The 12500-nt window shown below is 45.3% G+C and overlaps 3 protein-coding genes across 4 annotated transcripts in view; 1 reads left to right on the forward strand and 2 right to left on the reverse strand.

Moving 5' to 3' along the window:
• Positions 1–6430: 6430 nt before the first annotated feature.
• On the reverse strand, positions 6431–7957 carry LOC128448637 (growth arrest and DNA damage-inducible protein GADD45 beta). Its single transcript, XM_053431382.1, has 4 exons — positions 7740–7957; positions 7493–7594; positions 7142–7364; positions 6431–7011 (listed from the first exon to the last, which is right to left on the reverse strand). Exons 1-4 carry the CDS (start codon positions 7826–7828, stop codon positions 6898–6900), a joined length of 528 nt encoding a protein of 175 aa, XP_053287357.1. The 5' UTR covers positions 7829–7957; the 3' UTR covers positions 6431–6897.
• A 2984-nt stretch (positions 7958–10941) lies between these two features.
• LOC128448754 (cocaine- and amphetamine-regulated transcript protein) lies at positions 10942–11921 on the forward strand. The gene is made up of 3 exons (XM_053431527.1): positions 10942–11025; positions 11475–11558; positions 11772–11921. The coding sequence occupies exons 1-3, from the start codon at positions 10942–10944 to the stop codon at positions 11919–11921; spliced, it is 318 nt and encodes a 105-aa protein (XP_053287502.1).
• A 424-nt stretch (positions 11922–12345) lies between these two features.
• si:ch211-1a19.3 (uncharacterized) overlaps positions 12346–12500 on the reverse strand; it is a 9552-nt gene continuing 9397 nt past the window's right edge. For both annotated transcript variants that reach the window (XR_008339772.1, XM_053431381.1), the window contains one exon: positions 12346–12500. This exon is cut by the window's right edge. The gene's annotated coding sequence lies outside the window, so the exon portion shown is untranslated.

Below are 12500 nucleotides of genomic sequence, written 5' to 3' on the forward strand. Positions count from 1 at the left end.
TATATACAGGACTGTCTCAGAAAATTAGAATATTGTGATAAAGTTCTTTATTTTCTGTAATGCAATTAAAAAAACAAAAATGTCATGCATTCTGGATTCATTACAAATCAACTGAAATATTGCAAGCCTTTTATTCTTTTAATATAGCTGAGTATGGCTTACAGCTTAAGAAAACTCAAATATCCTATCTCTAAATATTAGAATATCATGAAAAAGTATACTAGTAGGGTATTCAACTAATCACTTGAATCGTCTAATTAACTCGAAGCACCTGCAAGGGTTTCCTGAGCCTTGAAAAACACTCAGCTTGGTTCAGTAAACTAAATCACAAGTATGGGGAAGACTGCTGATCTGACTGCTGTCCAGAGGACCATCATTGACACCCTCCATCAGGAGGGTAAGACAAAAAAAGAAATTTCTCAAAGAGCAAGCTGTTCACAGAGTGCAGTTTCAAAGCACATCCACAAAAAGTCTGTTGGCAGGAAACGCTGCACAACCAAGAGAGATGACCGCAGCCTTAACAGCATTGTGAAGAAGGGTCGCTTCCAGAATTTGGGGGAGCTTCAAAGACAGTGGACTGAAGCTGGAGTCCAGGTATCAAAAGCCACTGTTCACAGACGTGTCCGGGAAATGGGCTACAATAGCCGTATTCCCATGGTCAAGCCACTTCTGAACTCAAGACAACGGAAGAAGCGTCTGACTTGGGCTATGGAAAAGAAGCACTGGACGGTTGCAGAGTGGCCCAAAGTCCTCTTTTCAGACGAAAGCAAGTGTTGTATTTCATTTGGAAGTCAAGGCGCCAGAGTCTGGAGAAAGGCTGGAGAGGAGCAAAATCCAAGTTGCTTGAAATCCAGTGTGAAGTTCCCACAGTCAGTGATGGTTTGGGGGAGCCATGTCAGCTGCTGGTGTTGGTCCACTGTGTTTCATCAAGTCCAGAGTAAATGCAGCTGTGTACCAAGAGATTTTAGAGCACTACATGCTTCCGTCTGCTGAAAAGCTCTATGGAGATGAGGATTTCATTTTCCAGCATGATCTGGCACCTGCCCACAGTGCCAAAACCACCAGTAACTGGTGTACTGACCATGGCATTACTGTCCTCGATTGGCCTGCCAATTCCCCTGACCTGAACCCCATAGAGAATTTGTGGGGTATTATGAAGAAGAAGCTGAAAGACACCAGACCCAACAATGCAAATGAGCTAAAGGCCGCTGTTGAAGCATCCTGGGCATCCATAAACCCTAAGCAATGCCACAGGCTGATTGCCTCTGTGATGGAAATTCATCTTGAGATTTGAAATAATGAAATTCTCAGACTGGAGTTGCCATTGAGTCTTTATAATAGTAAGCTCTGCAGAGTTTACACGGGTGCTCAGGATGGAACAACTGGCTGCGAAGGTGAAAAAGCCAGGACTTATACAAAGAGGCGTTTCACAAGACAGTATGAAAAAAAGAAGACATGCCAGAATTAATACAAAGAGGTGCTTCATAAAACTTATTATGAAAAAGATATGAAATCCTCCTCACTGCTCATCTGCTGTGTCCGTCTGCTGTAGCAAACTCCAAGTTTGTCAAGGCCACAGTAGTGAGACACCTGGTCGGTTGAATTTTCCCTTACACCTCCATGCCACGCCGCATTGATGCAGTAATCCGTGCAAAAGGATTCCCAACCAAGTACTGAGTGCATTAATGGACATTTTCAAATGTTTGATTTTGTTTTGCTGTTATAAATCTTTTTTTTACTTGGTCTGAGGAAATATTCTAATTTTTTGAGATAGGATTTTTGAGTTTTCTTAAGCTGTAAGCCATAATCAGCAATATTAAAAGAATAAAAGGCTTGCAATATTTCAGTTGATTTGTAATGAATCCAGAATGCATGACATTTTTGTTTTTTTAATTGCATTACAGAAAATAAAGAACTTTATCACAATATTCTAATTTTCTGAGACAGTCCTGTATATATACATTTGATCACAGCTGGAACCAGGTGATCATGAGGGGATCAGGTCAGGTGATCGTCAGGTGATCACAGTTGGAACCAGGTGATCAGGTCTGAAGAGGAGGTCAGAGGTGAAGTGGGTTTGACGCCTCAGGGTTTTCAGTTTCTCTTGCTCTGAAAGACTCGAGGTGTGAAACTGCCTCCAGCTGTTGACCTCCATGGGGAGGGGGGGGGGGCACAGGGACAGTCAGCTGATCATCTGGTTTCTGCCACATGTCTGTGTCACATCCACAGAGGAGACGAAACCCAGTCAGTTCAGAGACTGAGGACAGACACAGGACAGGACAGATGTATCTTGTTCATGAGGACACATCAAGTGAAAAAGCTCCAATAACGTCTCCTCGTCTCCTCGTCTCCTCGTCTCCTCGTCTCAGTGGCTCAAGTGACAAACACTTGACCCTTTCCATCGAGACAGTTCCAGGACCAGTTTAGAGCCGGTTCCAGATGTGGAGCCAGTTCTTTGTGTTTCTGATCCAAACAGAACATCTGTTTCCAAAGTGGCACCAACTTGTTCTGGTCTAAAAGTAAGAGCTGTAAGCGGCTGGGGGCGGAGTTATCCCGACCAACAGGACCAATCACAACTTTGTTGTGTCCCCTTGTGATTGGACGTCACTGCTCCGTGTGTAAAACCTCGTGCTGGTGAACACCAAACTTCCACTTACCAGAGGAACCAGTGAATAATAAAAACAGTTACAGTTACTAGAAGTAGTGTCTGACAAGCTAAAGTAGTAAAGTGTGTCTGTGTGTGTGTGTGTGTTGAGCAGCAGCTCTACGAGGACACACACCTTCACACCAGTCTGCTGCATGGAGCTCCGACGCCTGAATCACTGTCTGCACGTGAAGCGTGGGAGTCAGACTGTGACTCGTGTGGTCCCTCCGCTGACAGATTAAACTCTGTACCACACGTCTGGAACACGGCGGCTCAGACGGGTGGAGTCAGGGTGGAACCACCGTCTGAGCCGCCGACACACGGCTTCATGAGGACCTGGAACCTGCAGCTCCTGTTGATCCAGGACCTTCTGTGAAGAGTCAGAAGAGACAGAGTCCTGATGTCTGAACATCTGGATTCATGACTTCAGGTTCAAAGTCACCGCTGATCAAGAGAAAATAACAGATTCAGGACTCAAAGTGGGCTGCAGAGTTCTGTAGTACTGTAGAGTACTGTGGAGTACTGTAGAGTACTGTAGTACTGTAGAGTACTGTGGAGTGCTGTGGTACTGTAGTACTGTAGAGTACTGTAGAGTTCTGTAGAGTTCTGTAGAGTACTGTAGAGTACTGTGTAGTACTGTAGTATTGTAGAGTACTGTAGAGTTCTGTAGAGTTCTGTAGAGTACTGTGGAGTACTGTAGTATTGTAGAGTACTGCAGAGTACTGTAGAGTACTGTGTAGTACTGTATTGTCTCAAAGCTTTTAGAACTGGGATCAAATGTGAGGACGAGTCAGAGAGGAGACAGAATGTCTTCTTACATGATGATGTTATTGTGTATCTAAACACAAGTCAAACCTGGTTGTGTGTCGGAGGCTGGTGACGGGGCTGATGGGAGACGGAGTCCTGCTCGGACTCGTCTGCATGACGTTTGGTCTCATTTGCAAACAGACACATTCCAGCTCAGAGGGGGGGGGGGGGGGGGGGATCAGAGGCTTCATCAGAGAACATGTTCCTGAAGGAGCAGGAACACAAACACAAGAATCAGGTCAAAGTTTAAGTACGTGCTCACCTGATTGGCCGGCTGCTCCACTCTGTTGTGATTGGTCAAGCTGCATGTTTTCATTTGCATATAACACATATCTTGTGACATCATGATGCCCCATATTTGCATAATTCAGACCGAGCAGGTAACACGTAACCCACACAAACAGACACACACACACAAACACACACTGACACAGACACTCAAACACACACTGACACACTCACACAAACAGACACACACACACACACACACATCTCATTCAAAGTCAAAGACAAAGATGTGACGAGACGAGAATTTGAATCTCATAATGAAATCAAACGATAGAAGTGACCACAGAGAAATAAACTGAGAGAATGTGTTTCTTCTGTTTTAATCATCACAAAGAAAAGAAACACACTGACGCACTGACAGTTGTTACTGAGTTACACACAATCTATACATCTATATATATAAAACCACATCTGATCCCAGAGGGTCGTTGGAAACACGTGTCTGTCGGTTCTTCATCGTAACGAGCTGTCAATCAAACTTTTGGTTTGATATCTCTGAAACTCATAAAGCACTTTGATGTTCAGACCCTGGTGTCGGTGCAGGTCTGGACTCAGACTCCTCCGGGTTGTGGTCTGCAGACAGACAGCAGGGAGGGGACGCTGGGTTTCTTCATCACAGTGTGGTGGGTGGGTGGGGTCACACACGGAGGCTCACACCACACACAGTCTGTAATTCAGCCTCGAGTCTGTGCTGCTGATGAAGAGCTCTGATTGGATAAAACAAGCTTTTAACTTTAACTAACCTCTGACATCACGGTATGAGCGTCAGGTGAACTTTTTATTCTGGACTTTATGAAAAGAAATAAAAAAGAAAGTAATCTATCAGTATCATGTCTGTTTTATAAATAACCAGTAATGTCTGATTTCTTTAATTCAAATTCTCTTTCATTTCTTTTTCATTTGTTTTGACAGAAAGTTCACTTTGTTGTTTCCTGGTTCACGTCACAGAATCGAAAGCAAACTGATTCTAAAGGAAACGAGTTCAGAGTTTATGGATCAATACTTGAGTTTTAATGTTTCTGCTGTTTGACCTGGTTTGAAAGTGAAAGCAGCTTCATGTATAAACTCTGTTCTCTTTACGGAGAAGTAGAAGGAGGAGGAGGAGGAGGAGGAGGAGGAGGAGGAGGAGGAGGAGGGGTCAGAGGAGGAGAAGGAGGAGGAGGAGGAGGAGGAGGAGGAGGAGGAGAAGGAGGGGTCAGAGGAGGAGAAGGAGGAGGAGGGGTCAGAGGAGGAGAAGGAGGAGGAGGAGGAGGAGGAGGAGGAGGAGGAGAAGGAGGGGTCAGAGGAGGAGAAGGAGGAGGAGGGGTCAGAGGAGGAGGAGGAGGAGGAGGAGGAGGGGTCAGAGGAGGAGGAGGAGGAGGAGGAGGAGGAGGAGGGGTCAGAGGAGGAGGAGAAGGAGGGGTCAGAGGAGGAGAAGGAGGAGAAGGAGGAGAAGGAGGAGGAGGGGGCCTGTTCTGATGCAGGACAGATGCCCAGTGTTGTAAATTTAGCCGAAGCCAGGATAAAAATAGGCGCGGTGGTTCAGAGCAGATATTAATAGATCAGAAAACGCTGCAGCTCCAAGTTCCAGAACAAACATGGAAACTAACTCAGGACAAACTGACTTCATGTTCTAAATCCAACCGGTGAAGTCAAACAGAGGACGTTGTGTCTCTGTCCTCACAGTGAAGACAAACTGAGCTCCGTCCTCTCGGCTGCAGCCTCGTGTCCTCACGACGTCTCAGAGACGATCACGTCCTGAGACGCTGCATGTTACTCTGGATGACGCTCACAGCCGCTTGCTGATTGGCTCTTGTCAGTCAGGACCTTCTCTGATTGGTCTCCTGTCACATGAAGAAATGAAAACAGCCTCAGCTCCCGTAAAACAACATGGAGAAGAAGCACAGGGTCGTGTGGATGAAGCCTCAGAAACTGAGTTATATAATGAATGAATTTTTATAACCAGATAATTAATGTGTTGCTTCAGAGAGAGTGTGTGTGTGTGTGTCGACCGCCCAAAGAGACAAAAAGAGTTAGTGAGCAAGCGAGCATGAAGCTTCATAGAGAGAGAGATTCAGTCACTATTGTTATCAGTGAGAAGAACAAAGACTTAAGGAGTTTCTTCTCTCTCTCCTCCTCCTCCTCCTCTCATCCTCCTCTTCTCATCCTTATATGGTCAGAGGGATTTTCCTCCGCCACGCGTGTCGACGTCGTGATCAAACCACCTCCTCTGTTTCCATGGTGACGTGACGCAGAGCCCCCCCGGTGGATCAGTAGTGACTCGGAGCTGCTGCTCAACTCTCTGAGTCCAGAAATAAAGAGCAGTCACGTCTCTGAATCAGATGTCAGATCAGTTTCATTGTGTTTTACACAAGAGTCAAAGAGCTCGACTGTCACAGACACACAAACACGGGTTCTGCTTGTTGGGATCAAGACATTGAGTTGGTGGTTGTGGTGGTCGTGATGGTCCTGATGGTCCTGATGGTCCTGATGGTCCTGATGGTCGTGGCCTCTGGTCCTCGGTGCGTCACAAAGATCCTTTAAAACACGCAGATGATCACACGTCTCCTCGAGCAGAAAATATCAGACTGACACATCAACAAATCCACTCAACACACTGGGCTCACTGTTTCCATTGCAATATGCAGACAATCCCTCCTCCTCCTCCTCCTCCTCCTCCCCCCCCCCGGATGAATCACTCGTAATCGATCATTTCTGCTTCTCTCATTTATTGATCATTAATCAACAGTTGAATTGAACTTTTAACATCTGACATCATCACGTCACTTATAATAACACATGACATCACGCTCTCTGATAGGTGAGCAGAACTCCTGCAGCTCAGGCGAGCTCCGCCCCCCCCCTCAGTCATTGGTCAGTTCAGTCACTTGACAGCCAGGTGCTGCCAATCAGCATGTGACTTTAACGCTCCCGTCTTCTCTGGACCCGAACCCTTCTGGTCCACTTCCGGGACATCATCTGCACCCGGGACCAACTTGTCCACCAATCGGGAAGCAGGAGGTCCTCCCCCCCCCCCTCCCTGTCCTCTCCCCGGGGCTCGTCCTGTTCGGTCCGTGACGTCACTCTAACAACGGTGTTCCTCTTGTACATGAGGCCGGTTGTCGGACTGGTTCCTGTGTCTCACCGCTGGGCAGCGGTCTGGTCTGGCTCGGCTCGGCTCAGCGCTCCTGCAGGGCCACGTAGGGGACCCACTGGTTCCTGCAGCGACTCTCCTCACAGAAGCTGCTGACGTCCTGCAGGGCCGCACACTGCAGCGGCTGCACCGGGGGGTTCTGCACCGGACACAGGGGGAGGAGGTCGGTTACACCGTGCACCGTCATCACAACATCACAGGGACATCAAAGGAACATCAGAGGGACATCACAACGACCCAGCTGGGGACTCGGTGGCACAAGGACTTACCGTGACCAGGATGCAGTGCAGGTCCAGGGGCTCGTTCCCGTTACCGTCCTCGGTGTCCTCCTCCAGCACGTGAGCGAGCCTCCTGACGCCGGACACGCGCATGATGTTGATGTCGTTGTCGCAGCAGAACGCCTGAAGCAGCGTGAAGTGGATCTGCAGCGCGATGTCGTCTTCATCCTCCTCATCGGTGGCGAGCACGCACAGGACCACGCTGTCTGGGTCCCTGTTGGGCACGAGCGGAGGGGGGGGGGGGTCAGTTCACGTATCATCACACTGCTGTTCAAGGTGCTAATAATAATAAATAATAAAGTGATGCATTGTGGGTCTTTGTGGAGAAGTATAGATACTTACACAGTCATGAGCTTGGCGGACTCGTACACGCCCACAGTGAGACAGTTCTGCCGCTGGGCCGCGACCAGCAGCTTCTCCAGGGCTGCGCGCACCGTCTCCATCCTGCACACGCACAGACACACACACACACAGGGGTTAGAAACGTGACCCACACCGGTCGTGACACCTGAAACATGCACCCGCACGGGACGAGGACCGGGTCCCCCCCACCCGGAAGGGTCGTGCGTCACGAGCTAGAGTCACGAACCTTTTCTCGGAGCAGTTCGGTGCGACCTCTTCCTCCAGAGTCATGCTGACGTCAGACAGATAATCCACCAGGTCCAGAGTAAAGATCATGAAGATCCGGTTCAGTTCCGGTAAAGTTCCGGTGACAGTTAATCCAGTTCGTCCAAATCCGGGGGAATGCAGAGTAAAGATCCGTGTGTTCGATGCCTGAGCGGAGTGCAAGCGGATTGTGAGTCCAGCGTCCGGAACCCGGAGCTTTATCTTGTCCGTCACCGACACCCCGCGCCCTCATTGGTCCGCTGACAGCACGTCCCCCGGACTCTGCGCTCATTGGCTGAACGAGCTGCAGACGGAGGAGAACCCACGTGGGGTGTTCAGAGAATCCCCTCTCTCTCTGCCCCCCCCCCCCCCCTCTCTGCCCCCCCCGCCCCCGTCTGTTACAGCAGCAGGTCCAAATGAAAACAAGAGAATAAAGACATTTAACAACCTGTGGATGAAGTGTTAGAGAAGTGCTGAGTGAAACCTCCAGTTCTCTGTGGGGCTTTGTTCAGGACGAGGGGTCGAGTCCCGGGAGACATCACGTGTCTGCTGGTTTCAGGGGTTTGAACATAATTTCTCTCTAAATCAAATCATCTTCTCTTTCATTTGGTTCTCAAAAATTATCTTAAAAGATTCCAGATCTAATTTTCAAACTTCAATCTTACTTCCCTTAAATACCTGGATTGTACATTTTCACTTTGAAGCAGGTCAGTTCAATATTTAATGAAAGAATCAGAAATTAAATAATATTTCAGATTTCACATTGTTGATCTTAAAGTTAAAGACTTTAAGTCACTGACGTCACAGATGTTTACATCACGTTTCATTGAGCTGACGCTTTTATCCAAAGAGAAACAAACTCAGAACAACAAGAATCAAGAAAGTATAATTTCCTTAAGAAGCCAAACTTTTATTGTAGGATTTGACCCTTATCTTAACATAAACAGATCCGTATATCTTAAGTAGAAGTTTAAGGGTCATTTTGACATTAGGATAAATGTCAAACATAAATGTTGAAATAAATTGTGCAAATAATATTAAACTATGAAACTATATTAAAAAAAACTATATAACAATATTAAAAAAACGATTTAATATATCTAACAATATGAAAACATATTTCAACAAACCGTGGATTTGTATTTAATCCTTTAAAATGTTAACTGACTGTTTCAGCTGCTGGTGGATTTCTTTGTAGGGTTGTGGCGCCTCCTGCTGGTCATGATTAGGTCCTACAGGAGAACGATTTGCTTCTGTTCATTTTAATTCATCGTCGCTGGTTTAAACAAATTACTTCCAACTGACAAATGAAGGAACGGATCGATTCATTGATTTGATTATTGTTTATATGTGTCTGTGTGTGTGTGTGCCCGTGTGTGTGTTTGTGTGTGTGTGTTAAACCAGCTCTAATCGCACAATGTGTCAATAACATGAACATTTAAAAGCTTTGATTTGTGTAAATATCAAGTTTCTGTGTTTTTGCAGATTAAAGTTTCTAAGTTGTTGCATCTTTGACTGTTTGTGTTGAATCTGATCATAAATTGATGACGCGATGTGATGACTTGACGTCACTGATCACTGAATGAAACGTTCTTCATCAGCAGCAGATTGAAGATGAAGAGGAAGTTGCATGTGACAGAAACCTGACGAACAAAGACAGGATCATAGGATCGATCAAAGGGCTCAGGATTAGCCAATCACAGCTGCTGCTATTAACACGTGATCATCTGCAGTTTTGATCAGATCAATGTGTGAAAGCACCGGTCACATGACGTCATTGGTTTCATCGATCGTTCGTTTGTTAAAGTTCAGAACAAAAGAAAGATTCAAGATCATCAGCGTTTTAATGAATAAGAATAAACATCTGTCATGAGACAGAAACTTTACACGTTTTTATTCAGGATTAAAATGTTCAATTTGAGATTTTTCAAATCAAATGTAAATTTTAAACTTAAGCTTATAATGTGTCAATATTAAGTTTGCGTGTCTTTACAGGATAAAGTCGTTTTTTAACGTTTTTGTAATTTAAACTCAATAAATGTAAGATTAATGCGAGAATTCAGAGAAACCAATCAAAGTTCCAGGGATTTTAACTGTGAGATAAGTTCGGTGGGTGAAATACTGGCTGTAAAATCAAGGTTCACATTAAAAAACTAAATGAACGAAATACAAAAATGAAATAGATTTTTTATGTAAAATGAACTGAGGGTTTGAAGTGATTTGTGAATATGGGCTATACAAATACAATGTGATTGATTGACTGAAGAACTTTTCATCAGTTTATTTTATTAAAAGAACATTTTGATTAATTAAAAGGAATAAAACAAAGGTTTTTGAATTTAATGTTGATATTAAAGTAAAATAAAGTTAAAATGTGTTAAACTGAAGTTTAACTGTTTATTTTACTTTAATTTAGGTTTAATTTAATTTAAACGAATAATATGCAAGTCTTTTAAAGTTTTTAGATGTAATATTAAAGTGTTATATGTGAAACAAGTTTGTATTGTGCAGCAGCCCCAAACTGAGAAGTGGGATGCTCGCTGTGCTTTAATGTGTGTTTGTGGTGAACACGTGGTTTCAGGTTCAGTGTGATGTCATCGCCTCGTGCCGGAGACTGCACGTTACTGCCCCCATGTGGCTGAACCTAGAAACAGCTCTGATCACTAGAGTGGTTCTGGATCAACTTGTTAAAAGGTGTGTGTGTGTGTGTGTGTGTGTGTGTGAGTGTGTGTGTGTGTGTGTGTGTGTGTGGAGGGGGGGGGGGGGGGGTAATTGACCTGAATATTAAATGATATGTTGACTTGGTCAGAGACAGAGGTCTCACTATGAGCAGGAAAGGAAATGGTTTGACGTGTCCCCTGAAGTAACCTGGAGTCTCACTGGTCCTCAGGCTCAAACTGGTTGGAGACATCTCAACAGGATTCTGTCCCTTTAGGTCTCACCAGCTTCCTGGAGCAGATCAGGCTGATGGATTATTAGAGAGATGAGATGAGTCGTTGATGCAGAATCACCGACTTCACGTCTTCAAGGTTTAAATTATTCTTCCTGTGATTGTGTGAAGCTGCAGAAACAAAGTTGAACACAGATGTTCGTCACGTCCTGTTGCAGGAGCAGATGTTCTGCTGACCTCTGACCTGAGGTCAGTCTCATCACACTGAACAAACACAGTGACGACAGAGCTAATCATGTATATACCCTCGCTTCTGACTCTGCCTCAGTATCCAGAGGACGGTCTGACGTGTCCAGCGTCCCTCAGCGTCCTCCACCCGGTCCGAGTCCACCAGCACTATGGCCCGCGGCAGGATGCTGCTGCTGAGCGCCTCCTGCTGCTGAGCGCCTCCTGCTGCTGAGCGCCTCCTGCTGCTGAGCGCCTCCTGCTGGCTGCTGGCTGCTGTCGGGAGCTGTGAGGAGCTGAGAGAGGAGCGACCACATGAGGACGACGCCTCCAAAGAACTGGTGAGTTAGAACTGAATGTCTCACATTTATCCACAGAGCTGATCATTATGGAATTGTTTAAGGGACAGTTCTGATATATATGATATGATATATTCATACTATATAATAAAGGTTTTCATAGCAACACTGATTTGTTGGTCGGACTCGATTTCTCAGCTCCTGACTCATTGAGGAACATCTGTAGATGTTTTGAGGAGCAGGTGAAGATAGAGACTCAGAACTTTGACTTGACTTAAATCTGTTCAATCCGTTTCGCCCACAGATTGAAGCTCTGCAGGAAGTTCTGGAGAAGTTGAAGAGCAAACAGCTGCCGTCGACGGAGAAGAAGCTCGGCTGGCCTCCGTCAGTGAGAAGCTTTTGTTTCTTATATGACGACGTGAAGGAAATTAAAGGTTCAGTTCACTCAAATTCAAACGTCGTCAGAAATGACAAATTATTCAACAGGAACAAACTAAAATACAAATTTTTATGTTCCATCTTCCCTCTGTGGAGAGTTACAGACATGGTTTACATGTCAATGTGATCACAGAGACTGATTGTGTGTCTGTTTGTGTGTCAGTGGGATGCAGGCGAGCAGTGTGCGCTGCGTAAAGGCTGGAGGATCGGGAAGCTGTGTGGATGTCCCAGAGGAAGCTTCTGTAACTTCAAAGTCCTCAAATGTCTGAAGAGTCAAACTCTAACTTCCTTCAAAATAAAGGCAGGTTTTTAAAAACTCCACTTGTCTTTATGTTTATGTTCTTTTACTGTGGAAGTGTTCTGCTGCTGCAGCGACGACACACACACACACACACACACACACACATTTCTTCATGTTTCACAGTTTCCTGCTGAGTATTGGAGGTAAACTCTGTTTTTTAATAACTTCAGAGTGTTTTTAGCTGATCTCAGTTCAGCTTCACTCTTCACCTGCAGCTGGTTGTGTCAGTGACTCTCAGTCAGTTGTTCTCTCAGGAGATGGAACCCACTCAGCAGAGTCACAGAGAACAGACGCTCAGGGAGAGAAGAGGAAACTTTCTCATGTTCACACTCAACATCAGAATCACTTTCATCAAGCTGCTGCTTTCAGGTAGAAAAGTTTAAATAAAGTTGAATTATATCAGGTTCGTGAAATGTAGCAAAGAAAACACTCGACATAACAAACTCATCAGGTTTATTCATATGAATGACATCAATCCCCCCAAAAAAACTATATTCCCAACCAGCATCAGATAAAGTAAAAAGCCGAGTCATTCTTCAGCTGCAGTGACGAGTTTTCATTTGTTAAACATCATAAAAGCACAGAAACAAA

This window comes from Pleuronectes platessa, chromosome 9 (genome assembly GCF_947347685.1).
Source record: "Pleuronectes platessa chromosome 9, fPlePla1.1, whole genome shotgun sequence".
Taxonomy (NCBI): domain Eukaryota; kingdom Metazoa; phylum Chordata; class Actinopteri; order Pleuronectiformes; family Pleuronectidae; genus Pleuronectes; species Pleuronectes platessa.

Excerpts from the sequence above, each read along its gene's own strand:
- LOC128448637 (XM_053431382.1), bottom strand. The coding sequence starts at position 7,828 with ATGATCTTTACTCTGGACCTGGTGGATTATCTGTCTGACGTCAGCATG. Across the intron at positions 7,595-7,739 it reads CCGAACTGCTCCGAGAAAAG|GATGGAGACGGTGCGCGCAG; the intron begins GTTCGTGACTCT and ends GTGCGTGTGCAG. Across the intron at positions 7,365-7,492 it reads TCCGCCAAGCTCATGACTGT|GGACCCAGACAGCGTGGTCC; the intron begins GTAAGTATCTAT and ends CGTGCCCAACAG.
- LOC128448754 (XM_053431527.1), top strand. The coding sequence starts at position 10,942 with ATGTATATACCCTCGCTTCTGACTCTGCCTCAGTATCCAGAGGACGGT. Across the intron at positions 11,026-11,474 it reads CCCTCAGCGTCCTCCACCCG|ATTGAAGCTCTGCAGGAAGT; the intron begins GTCCGAGTCCAC and ends TTTCGCCCACAG. Across the intron at positions 11,559-11,771 it reads AGCTCGGCTGGCCTCCGTCA|TGGGATGCAGGCGAGCAGTG; the intron begins GTGAGAAGCTTT and ends TTTGTGTGTCAG.